The sequence below is a fragment of the Phoenix dactylifera genome, chromosome 6, assembly GCF_009389715.1.
Source record: "Phoenix dactylifera cultivar Barhee BC4 chromosome 6, palm_55x_up_171113_PBpolish2nd_filt_p, whole genome shotgun sequence".
Lineage (NCBI taxonomy): Eukaryota > Viridiplantae > Streptophyta > Magnoliopsida > Arecales > Arecaceae > Phoenix > Phoenix dactylifera.
Window position 1 is genome coordinate 5,307,827 of NC_052397.1, and position 14,365 is coordinate 5,322,191.

Sequence of the window (14,365 nt, forward strand, 5' to 3'; positions counted from 1 at the left end):
ATTGAAAATATCAGATTATGAATTATGGAAATTGCTAATATTTGTTTAAAATACGGAAATAATAGCTGTTATTTGTGTAGTTCATTCTGAGATGGGTTTATTGAATAGAACAGTGGCTGTTATAACAGCAATTATAATGAGAAATCACAAAAAAAAAACATTATTTACTGAAGACACTTTTAATAACAATGACCATTATTACATACCAACGGTTAATAACAACTATTATTTAAGTATAATTATAAGCTTTAGCGATCATTATTAAACCTTGCCAATTTTGCATGCTTATTTGTCCACAATATGGATAACCAATAGTACTTCAGTCGTTTTTTGTATTTAAAATTTTATGTTTTAATTTATTAAATAGAACTGGATATATCTGTGGATGTAAGATAGCTGCTCATATGCAGTCAATTTTCAGCCCCAATTTCTCCTATTTTGCTCTCATCAATGTTGATATTTAACTCAATTCCAATCCAAATTGATCTACCATTTCGCACCTAGTGGTGCTTTCGTGCTCACCGGGGTTGTTACTGGGTTTGATGGAGCCTGGTCCAACTCATTTGCAGCTGATGCATGATCAAAATTTTATGGATTCTTGTACCAAGTGTAGACATCAAATGCTAAGTTATTTCTATTTAAGTTGAGGATGGATATGGCAGAATTGACAAGATATAGTTAGACTAGTTCAAATAGTTTTAGCTATGTTTGGTCTCTAAAACACATCCCAGCTTGATTTAATGGGCTGGAACCGGAGCTGACATTGGCTAGATTTTGTTTCCTCTATACTTGACAATCCTACTGCATGCGACAAGTAGTGAACAATATGATCCGTTTGATGTGGATGAGAAAAAAAATCTTTTATTGTTTGCATTAAATTGTCAGATATACTTTAATTTCAGATTTTGACCACTTTTGTTTTAGAATATATTAGTTTTTGATTTGTTGGGATGGATTCATATTGCAAATAAAATTGTTGCGGATCTTAATAAAGCCGCCAACAATATGCCGGCTTCATATAAGAGGGTCAAATGCGGTATGCCGACTTCATGTGAGAGGGTCAAATGCCACGTTTCAGGCATCCATGTGGTTTACATTTCAGCGTCTAGATTGCGATCGAACTGGATGGATGTCCGATGGATAAAGGATCTAATCGAATCTTAAGAATTCTCAAGTCTCTCAGCTCCTCTCGGCACCCTTTGTCCTACCTTATCTCCTCTTCGAGCTTCCGCCCCTCGCGGTCTTTGAAATAAAATAGCTCAATGGTCTCCTCCCTCTTCCTCCTCCGGCCGCCGCCGGCGGATCTCCTGAGGCTTCCCAAGCTCGCCGCCTCAAGAAGCCATGGCTTGCTTTCGAGAAGGAGCGTCCTCCCCGTCCGCATCTCTCTCTTCTCGGAACCCAGGGGACCGCCATTGGTCGGGAGCGAGAAGAGGAGGCAACTCACCTTCACCTGCTTCTATAACGCGAAGGAGAAGTTGGAACCCACTTCTCCCGAAAAGGTCTCGCCTTTTAAGTTCCGCGCTCTGAAAACTATGTTGCTCTAGATTGGTTGGTTGCCTAGGAGTGGAGTTGTTAAAGTTAGTCATTACTAATGATTTTGAAAGAAAATTTGCTTTTATAAAAGAAAATTACGATCAACATGGGTTTTATACAAACACTTGTAGTGATACATTGGAGGGAATGCAAGTTTCAGACAAAGAAGGTTTTCTAGTGCAACATTTTTGACTTTTAGCTACGAAACTATGGAACATTAGAAACGTGATTCGGATGGCTAGTGATTTTTTTGTTCTCTCAAGCTTAATGTTACCTTATAGATTTCTGCCTGTGCTGGCTAAAATTGGATTTTGGTTTCTAATTTTCCATTTCTTTTTGAGGTCTGATCTTGGCAAATTTGTGCTAATTATTTACATTGTAAATTTTTGTTTTATCGATTTTGGTTCTTACATACTGATTTTCTTGTTGGCTATGGGGATATTGCCCCTGATACATTACTCACGAAGTTTGATGGTCCATCATGCTTACATAAATTTTTGTTCCTGGAGGACCACGATATAGAGGGCTTCAGCATTTTCCAAACAAAGTAAATTGCAATGAAGCTTCGGGTGTGTCAGTTGATACCTTTAAATTTACCATGTTCAATATAAAGCGTTAGTTTTTATAGTAACCATCAATGACATTGCAGAATTTTAAAGTTTTAAAGCATGTTGAATTGTAGAGTTTGTCAGGTTTATAATTTTTTTTTTGGGAAAGGGAAAATGAATTTTTAGATACAAGTAATGCTTTGATATATTCATGTGCTCTGTGCAGGCCTTGAAAGTTGACTGGCCCATCCTTCAGCGATGGGATGTGCCTTGGGGCTGGCAAACTGCTACACTCACTATGATTGCATGTGGAGTAAGGTAATTTGCCAATATACAGTAGCCTACCACCTAGAAAATGAGAATTGTTTCATTAGTAATTTCAACATTGCATCCTGCTTATTGCATGGTATTTCATTTGATATGATCATTCATGTATTATTTGTGCATCCTGTATCAAAGTGCAACTTTGTCTGTTTTACATAAAGATTTATGCATAAATGTTTAGATGTTTCAATTTTATTTTCTAGTCTGCTATTGACTCTTTAGGGTTTTTTTGCCCCTTCCTTTAGTAAGCTACATAGTCATAACTATGAATGGTGTTGCTACATAGTAATAGATCTTATTCTTGATTTTTTAATCCGAAAGGAAAATCTCTAGAATTTTTTTTTGGATTTTGGCATTTTCTTGGGCTTTACACAAGGAGTTGTTTGAATCAAAATTATATAGCTGATACTATTAGAACTAAGCATGCCATCAAAGAAAGTCAATAAGCATTTAAGAGATTGTATATATTAGTAATTATTTGTCATAATATCATAAATTCATAACAATATAATGAAACGATTAATTTAGCTTGTTGATTCTATTTGAAATTTAGAATTACATCAAAGTTGAAACACTCAAGGGTTACATATGTTTGCTTACCAAAGAAAAAAGGTTACATATGTTAATGATTTTTCCATAATAATATCATGACAATATTCTGAAATTTTTAGATTAGGATGTCATGAAGCATATATCTGTATGTTTATAAAGAAGACTATTTGTTATATATACAAAAATATTGTCTAATTCTCTCAGCTTTCAATGCTTTTGCAAATTCATGGAAATTTCAGGGTTCAGGATACTTTCCAAAAAACTTAACAAAAATTTTTGCTTTGTCCTAGTGCACTAAAAGTTTCTTCTATCTCGCCATATATACATTGCCTCTTTTTGTTAGTCATGAAAAAAACTTACCACTGAAATGAAATTAAAAGTTGTTTAGACAGCTTTGTTCTGACAGGGTTGGTGGAGGCATCGGTTTTGCCATATCTTGGTTTTCAGGGTGGAGAAGTAAGTTTAGAGGAGAAAGCAGAAATACTGTTTGCTGGTCAATTGTAAGTGCTAATCTCCGTAACATCTGCAATATGGCTAATGCTATTTATGCTATTCATGAGGTTCATTAAGCAGAAAAGGCATGTGAGTATGGCTACTTAATAACTACATGTGTTATATTTTAATCTTGCAGTGCCGTGACGGCAGTCGTACTGGGAGTCATCTATGGCATCACCAACTCCTTTCGACCACTTCCAGATGATATTTTTTGCTACGGTTGGTGCTTGTAGATTTCTCAATTACCTTATGCAAATACATCAAATTTTAGCATATTTTGATATCTCCTGTTTGATCATGTTCCTGAAACCTTTTAGTGTTGTGATTCAATCTTGATGTTCCCAACAAGCCCAAGGGGTGGGAATACCAAAATAGTTGCTGAAGACCTGTACTTGTTTGAGGGAAAACAAAATGCTTCTTTGGGAAAACAAAAATAGTTGCCGAACACCTGTATTTATTTGAGGATGTGTTGACAGATATATTATATATATGAGACAAGAGATCCTGACCATGTTTTCTTTTTCCTTCTCTTTTTCTTCTTTCACTATGAGAACACATCTTTCTTTCTTTCTTTCTTTTTAGCACTGGAAGAATGATTTATAATTCAGATAGATGAACAAAGTTTTGCTAAATGATTGCGAAACACAGTAACTTATGATGTATATTGTATACCTCAGATTGGAAGAATCCATTCAGTCTGCAAAATGGTTGGCTTATGTGGGCAGGAATTGGTCTCGCGAGTGCATTAATTGCTATTGCATTAGCAGGAGTTGCATTGACCACATTTAGTGGTGAAAATCCACAACGAGAGGTTAGATGCATCATATGTTTCATATCAAATACTAACTTTTGTATAGCTGTATTATCATTTGTTGAACTAGGTTATTGTATTCATATATGGTTCCCATTTTTCCATCTCTGCATTCAATTCAGTTTTATTATAGAGCTTATAACTGATCAATTCATATTATAGCGATTCAATTCTCCTTTTGGTTATGGTCAGGTGGTTTGTTGATAAGAATGAAGATATGTTTTAATTTAAATGTTTGAGCACATATGTCACTCATGCATCGTGTAAATTTTCTGAACTATTTATCACACGTTCAAATTAGGTGGTGTTGTTTTTGCTCGTTTCATAATTTTGTGGATTGCCAATGAAAGGAAACAAAATAAAAATTTTATACCTTAAGACACACCATTTGAAAAAGCCAATTAGCATTGAGTATGATGATGCCAAATTACATTACACATCTTGATAAACTATGGTTGCATTTGTTTGAGGTTTGGAGGAGGGTTTAATGGAACAAGGCCTCTTTACTCCACTTATTTGACTTTAACTTGCCAGATGCTGGAAAACTGACCAATTTCTTCCAAGGGTAAAGAGAACATTTTGCAAAGTTGGTATAGCAACTTGTTCCACCTAACTTGGAGTAAACTATTCCACCATGTACTATGGCATAGGTTTATTCCAGAGTAAAGTATCTTAGGACTAAATTAACTCATTTACTCTGGTTAACTTATTCCACTATCAAATGCAGCCTATGCGAACTTTTCTCTACATGCCATCTGAACAGGCAGTGAGGAGGAGCTTAAGATCTAAGATTTAAGTTTAGATAGGTTTATATATGATAAAGTCTTGCCTTCACAAAGGTGAGGGTGATTTCCGCTTCTCCTAGCGTATATTGAAGGAGACAAGGCATAAATAAGCTTACCTGGGGGTTACAACCTGAAGTTACCATTAATATTATCATATACAAAGATATGTGCGAAATTTATTTTTCTCATTATAGGAATGGTTATCGGTATGTTGATATGTGGATTAAATTATCAAAAATCCTTTATGAGGCACTCAAGGGCTCATGATAATGCCCATTTTCACTAATTTTTGGCTTATCAATATAAATTTATTCGTAAAAACGTGAAACTATGAGCCAGCTTGTGCTTTCACTTTTGGTTTGTCTTGACAATCATCATGAGGGAAATCTGTTGTCTTGTTGACTATATGACATGCTAGATTTACATCTCCACTTTCATTCTACCCGAGTTTTTTAATATGTCTTTGTCTGAGTTAGATTGCCAAGTAGGGAAAAAGGTCCAAAAACATAATATGAGCACGACAAAAATGAGAGTGCCAAAGTATGCATGTGACAGAATTAGGAAAGATTGGGCTGGAAATCAATACACTAGGCGAAGCCTAAAAGTTTGCACCAATTGATGATAAAATGTTCAAGAATATTTTGAAGACCTATGGAATGAAGATGCAAGATGACCCCAATAAGATGAGCAAAGGATTGAAGCATCATCTGCCAATTATTTGTTGGCTTGACATTGGCATTGTATATGTCATGTTTTGGGTTGTGTTTAGTGGAATTGAAAGGCCTGCAACGAAAGCCCTTTCTAGGTTTGGTATCTAATAGAAGAAAAGGGGCGGGGGGCTGGGTGGTGTGTGTGTGTGGGGAGGGGGGGGCGGGGGGAGGAGAGAGAGTAGGGTTGGGGATGGAACCCTTAATTCTCTTTGAGAAGGAGAGTCTTCCTCTTTTGGGAGACATTGTGGAGGAAAACCCAGCAGTACCATTTGGGAAGAGCCTTTTTCTGAAGAAGGCAAGGATAAGGTGTGCTACTGAATCTGTGAAATTCATCCACAAATCCATATCTTTGTTTCTCGACCTCCCCAAATTGGTGTTCTTGAAAGGATTTTGAGATCTTCATCATGATGGGTCTGTTTCATACCTTGCATGTTGAAATCCATCTTTTTTTGGTGAGAAGATTTCTATGTTGTATGCCAAGAGGTGTTGTCACTTGATTTTTGATAGTCTTTAGTTTGCCCTGGAGGGGATTCTGATCCAAGAGGAGAGTTCTCATGAGTTGGATCATCTAGCTTGTCTAGAGTAGAAAAACAAACATTATAGGGCCATTATGGTCTCCTGGTTCTTCCCTTAGAGGTTTTCGATGTAAAAATCCTTGGTCTCTTGTAGTCTTGCGGCTTTGCAGTGTGTACTCACACAGAGGGGAAGATGATATTTCTGCTGCTGCAGTTTCACGTTGCTTGTGAACTGGTTTCAGACTAATGCTCACTAAAATTCTCTTTTTGTGTGCACTTGTTTGACCTTCCATGTGCATTATTGTTAACATGAAACAGAGTTGCCTCTTTTGTGCTTCCTTTCCCAACACCATGCTGTGCCAATTCTTGCCATGCACTGGTACCATGAAGTGCAGAGCACGGAGACATAGGACCAAGGATTTATGTACCAGACTGTACCAATCTATACTGGGTGTACTGTACTGTACCAGTAAGGAACCGATATGCAATATGCTGCCCACCTCCCCATCCATTAATTGAGTGTTGGTACTAAGGGATGTACCATACTGATGTTAGATAGGGGGTGTACAGCGTGGGCACTGGTATGTGTCTTGAGACTAGCACTTATAACCTTGGTTAGGACCCTGCCAATCCTGCACGTTGTAAGGCAATGGCATGATACAAGCTGCTCCAAGCTGACCAGCATGGATTGCAATTCAAACTATGAGATGAGCTTCTTGCTTTTTTGTAGAGGGCCATGAAGGAGGACAGGTATACCTACAGTAACATGGAAGGAAGTTGTGGAAGAAGATTCCGGAATGGTTGACACTTGACAGTGATAGCAGATGTCTCTTAAATGCTAGTGAGTGACAAATAAATCTTAGTAATGTTGAAATTTGATGCTTTTTTCCCTGTTTGTAGGCATTAAATGTTATTATCTGCTTGGTATTAATTTGTTTGTCAGTAGTCCATTATGCTAGTCCTGTACCTGTTTTGCAGTTGGCACAAAAAAGTTATTGATGCAATTCTTTCACTTGCACTGAAATTGAAATATTTACTATTTTTTGGCTTTCTTCCTGTAATTCCTTTCATCTGCTCTTTTTTTTTTTCTTTTTTATGTTGCAGTTACTGTAAGGTTGATGTAATTCATGTGTAAAATTTGGGCTATACAAACTAATTAAACCTTGAACTATCTTTGATATGATTCTAACTTTTTTCAGCTGTAACTCTGTTTCAGACTGATGCCCTAATTCGTCTGTTGCCATTGATTGGTTCTTCAAGTATCAGGTATTTCTTATTTAGCTCTGCTTTGCATATAAAAAACTTTAGTTAGTCTTGATGGAAGCATCAGATATCTGTTCTTCTAAAAGAAGTCTATTCTGTTGGTAATAGCACTGCCTGCCTAGTGGGTGTTACAGGTGTTTTGGCCCCAATTCTTGAGGAGACTGTGTTTCGGGGATTTCTGATGGTCTCCTTAACTAAGTGGTAATATCATTCTTTCCAAAAATGCCAGATTACTAATTCTTTTTTCTAATTTTTGTAATATATGTCTCCTGGTGTTTTTGTACTTTGTTGATTGAATACTTATTTATCAGGAGCAGATGCTTTTGTGATTTCATTTCATCTACTTTGTTTCTGAGTAATAATCTGGTGCTGATATTTGTTGGTATTCTTTGGAACACTTTTCATAACTGTATTTGTGTTTATTAACTGTGTAATAGTATTTTGAATGGTTGGTTTGATTGTTTTGATGCAAAAGGATATACTTTGAGGACTGAATAAACTATAATCTAAAATTCTAAATTAAGGCAGTTTACCTAAATTGGGAGTCTTTACTGCTTAGAACTGTCAGAATGCTGTATAAGACTTGCTTCTATAGCAGCTTCTTTAATAGTCCAGGCCATTGACTTCAGAGGTTTGGTTGGGGATGACTATATGGCTTAAGTTTTGAAGGTGTTGGTCCCTACCAAAGGAGATATGAAAATATAGCATGGATATCTTAGGGACAACCCTTTCTTTTGGTAAAGGAAAACTTTCTAAAATCTTAAAGACATGCAGCAGGAAAGATTAGAGCATCAATGTAAGCTAATTGATATCATTGGGGAGGGAAATTATAAAGACAAAAATAATGCTTATCTACTTTAACCATTCTCTGGCCAGGAGGTCAGCACACTGGTTCTCCATAAAAGTGAGATTTTTGGACCGACCGAACTCTTCCAATAATGCCGCTAATATCTTGCACTCAGCAGTGCTTGAGGTCCACTGATTCCTGGTCTGTACCGCGAGCAGATAATGGCTGTTATAAACTTGTCTAAAATCCATGTGGATGACTATTCAGACAACATCATTATCATGCACCAAATAATTTGAGCCATTGCAATAGAAGAGATGGGCAATGACAATGTCCAGCCATCAGGAATCTACTGGTTTGATCTCTTATGATAAAACGAGCACAATCTCAAAACTTAGGCACTGATCCATCAAAGTTTAGTTCTGCTAGCCAATCTCATTAGGAAAATTGGATGGACCTATGGAATAGGAGAACTTCTCATGGAACCCCATCTCATTATGAGTTCGCTTTACAGAAATCGTAAATTAAGCAATTAGAGCACAATAACCACCATCTTTATGCAATAATTAGATGAAGGCATGATATGACAAGAAGCTAAAGAGTTTCATCCATAACAATACATCTGGTGTGAGAAGAGGAAATTGCAAGGCTCTTTTGATGGAGAAAATTGCAGGAAATATTTTTCTTAAGCACATGTTTCTATAGAAAGAGCTGAATGCAGGAATGCAGGGCATTTTTTCCAAACCCAAGCCAGAGATGGGATTTTGAAGAGTGCTGTCACTAATGATTGATATACTTATCTAACAGTAGTCTTAGGTGGCAAACTCAGTCCCCATAAAAGAGTGACCACCAAGCTTTTATCCGATGAAGTGGTATAAAGAGAAGATCCTGACAGATCTATAGGGGGAAGACTGCTAAGATAAGAGATCTGTTCCACATTAGGAGCAGGATTCAAAAGAACAAGATCATAACCTGGGCCTTTCCCTATTTGAATTCATTTTAAGTGGTGCATGAGATTGACATAGCGGGTCAGAAGACAACTAGAGATCAAAAAACATGGAAATAATAGTTATAAGCAAGGTCTCAAGTACCAGCAAGACGTCCTGCAGGACATCAGGATGGGATACTATTCCGAGTGTTGGGACACGACCATCCTGCCATTGGCCCAGCATCCCGATCAGCACATCTTGGTACATCCCTTGTCCTAAGTGTTGGGACAAGGTTGGACGGTAGCACGTTCCGTTCCATGAGAAAATTGGGACAACTTCGTCCTATAGGGTTTAAAACCTTGGTTATAAGAAACATCGCTACATCAATAGCCTGCCAAGCCCAAGATTTTTTTTTTTGGCTTCTTGTAATAATCCAATCTCCATTAAAGGATTATTTAGATCATATAAGAAGTTTCAATAGTGTTTGGCTACAAGATGTGCTATGACATATCTTGGCATGAAGATATATACCAAAAAGCTTGAAAATATGAATGCCAAGTCTTATACGAGACTTTCATTGACAAACCCCCTCCCAGTAAATGAGATGGATTTTATCGGAGTAAGTCCAGAGACAATCTCTGAAATAATTGTCCATGTGATAAGCACCTATTTCAAAAGCAAGCGATTACTTTCTAAGAGTAAGTCTTTTGGCTATGGATAAGTTTCTTTGTTTCCAAGAGGCAGACAGGTTTCTTTTTCACTAAGAGACTAGTGAAATTATACTTGCATGGTCTAGCTCTACCAAGAAGAGAAATACTTGAGTAAGTTAATGAAGCTGTCCAATCTGGCCATCCAAGCTATGACTGAAGACTTATCCAGATTGACTTATGGACCAAAAGTCAAGTAATAATCTAGAAAAATCTCCTTTAAGTTGTAAAAATCATCAACAGTGGCCTTGATGAAAAGGAGACAATTTTTTGCATATAAATGATGAAAGAGAGAAGGGCCTCTGTAGCCAAATCTTGTTTTCAAAATAGATATTTGAATAATAGTCTGGTTTAGAAATTTGGAAAGAGTATCATCTCATGACCTTGAGGCAACCTTTGACTCATAATAGTTAACCTGATGATTTATAATAGCTAACATTTCTCTTTTACCTGATTATAATCTTTGAACCTAACTGTAATAACTGTCCTTTCCCTCTTACCTGTCATGGACAAGGAAAGAGATGTGGTTGAAGCTAGCAAAAACAAGTAATAATGGTTCAAACCCATTGATTTTTGATTTCATTAACAATGATGACCAGTTCAACTTGTTCTCAAGGAGTTACAGAAGTAGTGCACTAAGCTAAAATTATGTAACTGACGGCAACCTACATACCTAAAGAACAAAGAAGCTCAAGACTCTTTTGCTGTTTCTTTGCATACCTGTTGAGATTACCTTAGTAAGACAAGCACTTAATAGTTATTAGCATAAAAATGTTTGAGAATGCCATCATGTTTTTTTTATTTCCATTGGAACAACTGCATTATTTTAATATAATTTCTGCATATTACCACATATCTGATTTTTCAGGCCCCCAAATAAAACATTTTCCCCTTCTGCATGCAGGGTTCCAACACCAGTTTCTGTGCTTATCAGTGCTGCGTTGTTTGCTATTGCTCATCTCACCCCTGGAGAATTTCCCCAGCTGTTTCTGCTTGGTAATGCTCAGATTAAAATACTAATCAATAATTTGAAATCCACCTATTGCCTTCAGGCTACAAACAATTTATCAACCTGGCCATCTGCCCAAGGAACTATGTTGACCCTCATGGTACATATGTCATGACTAATAGTGTCAGAACTTTCTTGATAGCTTTTCAGTGTAGTCGTTGAATCCTTTATTTTTGGTTGACAATGTACTCGTTCATGTGAGCTTAGTCAGAATGACTTATTTCTGCAATTTGTTGGGGGTAAACTCTGACACTCCTGGAACTCAGGGATATCAGGAATTGACAAAATATGGTCCCCCATTGACATTCGAGTTCTTATTGACTCACCGTTTCTAAATATTACTTGCCTGGTTGAATCTGCTTTTATAAGTTGCCTTCAAAAGTTTAACTGTAAGTATCTTTTGTTTAACATTCCGGTGAGGTTGACAAGATATTGTACGAGGGTTGTCTAGTGATAATAGATTCCTTGACTCAGGTCTAGCATGTCTATTTGAAGAACCATCAACAAGTATCTACCCCACCGCATTTTTACTTGATTTTTTATTTTGCTCTTTCAAATCAACAGTTCAGATATGGGCAGAAAATGAGTAAAATGAGTGGTGTTTAAGTGCTTATCAATTTCCACTGTCAATTGGGAAGAGATATATCCAGCAGGAAGTTTGAATATGATTGCAGAAGACCGTGTTTCATTTACTTGGTGAATAGGATCTCCTGCCATTACTATTTGATTCAAAACTTGCTTTAGGCAAGGGTTACTCCACTCTAGAACTTCAAATATAATGGGACGCTGAGCACATTTCAGATATTTCATTATTGTCAACAAGAAAATAAAGTAATTTAATCACGCACTTTCTACCCATCAACAGTAATGATTCTTCATTTGGCTTAGCCATGCTACCTACTACAAATAAGTAGACTTCACTGATAAAATATACTGCCTGTCTGATGAGTTAATGAGTTGAAGTGCAAGTAGTTGATCTGTTGTGTGAGGATGGCAAGAGGACCAGGTGTAGGATTTGGAGACAGGAGACTGGAATTGAAGTGCAAGTGGTTGAATTATATGTGCTTGCTGCAAGCGGACTAGACTTATTAAAGAGCCTGATAAATTATGCTGCCTGTTCGATGAGTTGACAGGCTGAAGTGCAACTGCAGTTGGACTGGGCTTAGGATTTGTAGATTGGAATGTGCTGAAGGTGACTGTCCAAACATGGCTTGTCTGTGCATTGCATCATTGTACTGTTGCAACCTAAAGAATATTTCTTCTCTGCCTGACCCTTGATTATAAGAAATAAGCAATTTTCAAGCATATTTGGTGACAGCAATTACTTTTGCATGACATCATATAGAAAACCTGGCTTGCTTGCCCATGTCAATCATTTTACCGGGCTTGTGCAATTGTATCAGCTAGAAAGCAAAGATTCTGGGTATTTTAGTTGGCATCGGACTACATTATGATGGAAGAAATGAGTGCTGGCTTATGTTCCCTTTATAGAAAGCAAATACAGCTTTGATTTCAATAGATTTGTGTAGCGATCTGGTGTTATCATGTAATTTACACAGGATTGAGTGATCTTGGTTTCTTGTTTGTTGGGTGCAATTGAAACAGGGGCTGCTTTAGGATTTTCATATGCTCAAACTCGTAATCTCCTCACGCCCATCACCATACACTCTATTTGGAACTCAGGGGTGATTTTATTGCTCACATTTCTTCAGGTACATCCAGGTTCCTTTGCTTCTAGCTTGTTTATTCTAGTGATCTTTGCTACAGTTAAAACCCTGATGGTTATGGTAGCTGTCCTTTTGAATTATTTATTTTTAACAATTTTGCTATTATTAGTATATTGGATGTGTCTTTGGGCTTTATGATCACTAGGCTAGAAGACTTTTTGTCTTACAGCAGGATTATTTGATTAGTTATCTGGATATTGGTTTCTTTCATTATAAATCATTTATAAGTGATTTCTGGTTGGTCCTCTTTGCAGCTCCAAGGGTATGATATAAGAGAGCTACTGCAGGCATCGTAAAAAGAGGTCTCTCAACCTCGACTTAGGTCGTTGAGCTTTGGTCAGGTGCCTTTCCATGTTTTCAGTGCTGTGCACGCGAAAACAAAACAAGCAAATGAAAAGAGGTGACACAATGATATCAGGATGCGTACATTGGCCGCTCGCTGAAATTTCCATCTGCTGAAACCTTGACATCTGGATTCTGGCCAAGCTCCAGATTATTTTCATGCTTGTAATTAAAGCGTATAGAAATGAGAAAGAAATATATAGTCTCAACTTGAGTTCATAATATCTGAATCAGCATGTGCAAAAAGTACTGAGCAATAGTGCTAGTGTATTCAAAATCTAGAAGTAAAATTCAAATATTTTAAGTCAGTTTTATTTTAAAATTTTGATTTTATTATATAAATTTCATATGACATTTATCAGTAAAGAAATTATAGCTTTAGATAAAATCTTCCCACATCTGATTTTTTAGTGAATTCTAAAACATGAAGAAGCAAAATGGGGTACATACAACCACCATGATGAACTTCCTTTAGGGATATAATCTGTTTTGATGGATGTTTTACTATTTATTGTCGTATGAAATTAAAATACAACTGTCTCTTTGAGGTATTTCTGATAGTATAAAGCCTAAACATAATAAACATTGACGTTACACTATTCCCCAAGTTTCAGATGATCATTAGAATTGGTATTTACAACTTGAACAAATTCAACCCTCTGACTATTTCAAGAACTATTTCACTGTTCTGACATTATATGGTTTGGTCATGGCCTCTTACCTTCCTTTTTTTCTCTCTCTTTGCTAGAGGCATACCTGCTGTTATTCAAGCATAGATTTTTCTTTGAGAATGACAATGGAAGAAATCAATCTGCAGAACAGCAAGGCATAAATTTATCATTGAAAGAAATTATTTAGCAGGTAGCTTGTGCTACCTGGCATTTCAGCTTGACGATTGTTTTCAAATATCACAAATAAGTTACAGTCTTGGCCATCCACATCGCATTACTGGCAATACAAACACAAATTGGCAACAACCTTAAGAATGTTACATCTTTCTTTATGTTCTTATTATTTAGTCATATTGATCATGTGTGTTCTACGTGAACTTTCTGCCCAGATGAAATGATGTGTTACATTTGGCCTTATGGTCCTATTTTTTAACTGCCCATAAAACTTGTTTAATGGTTTTCATTGCCTACTGAAAGTAACTGCTGGAGAAACTGCAAATTTTGAATGGAGAACTGCATTGTTATTATAAAAGTATAGTAGTTGTTACAGTCTTCATTTTTTTAGTTTCATTTATAAAATGCTATCAGTAAGTAAGAGGAAAAGCTTGACATCCAGCCAAGCCATTGCGTGTACCTGCACGGTAAGTATGAAGGGGA

General features: G+C 36.6%; 1 protein-coding gene across 2 annotated transcripts; it reads left to right on the forward strand.

Annotated features, from left to right (window-relative positions):
* The first annotated feature begins 1,164 nt into the window (after nucleotides 1–1,164).
* LOC103703133 lies at nucleotides 1,165–13,359 on the forward strand. Of its 2 annotated transcripts, none has more exons than XM_039127241.1 (10): nucleotides 1,165–1,499; nucleotides 2,308–2,399; nucleotides 3,350–3,457; nucleotides 3,589–3,671; nucleotides 4,130–4,263; nucleotides 7,490–7,539; nucleotides 7,645–7,737; nucleotides 10,864–10,955; nucleotides 12,574–12,680; nucleotides 12,950–13,359. In XM_039127241.1, the coding sequence occupies exons 1-10, from the start codon at nucleotides 1,263–1,265 to the stop codon at nucleotides 12,989–12,991; spliced, it is 1,038 nt and encodes a 345-aa protein (XP_038983169.1). In that variant the 5' UTR covers nucleotides 1,165–1,262; the 3' UTR covers nucleotides 12,992–13,359. The 2 variants fall into 2 exon arrangements, with proteins under 2 accessions (XP_038983169.1, XP_038983170.1); XM_039127242.1 differs by lacking the exon at nucleotides 1,165–1,499 and adding an exon at nucleotides 1,520–2,102.
* Nucleotides 13,360–14,365: the final 1,006 nt, after the last annotated feature.

Coding starts and splice junctions, on each gene's coding strand:
- LOC103703133 (XM_039127241.1), top strand. CDS start 1,263: ATGGTCTCCTCCCTCTTCCTCCTCCGGCCGCCGCCGGCGGATCTCCTG. Junction 3,672..4,129: donor AGATGATATTTTTTGCTACG/GTTGGTGCTTGT, acceptor TGTATACCTCAG/ATTGGAAGAATCCATTCAGT. Junction 4,264..7,489: donor GTGAAAATCCACAACGAGAG/GTTAGATGCATC, acceptor ACTCTGTTTCAG/ACTGATGCCCTAATTCGTCT.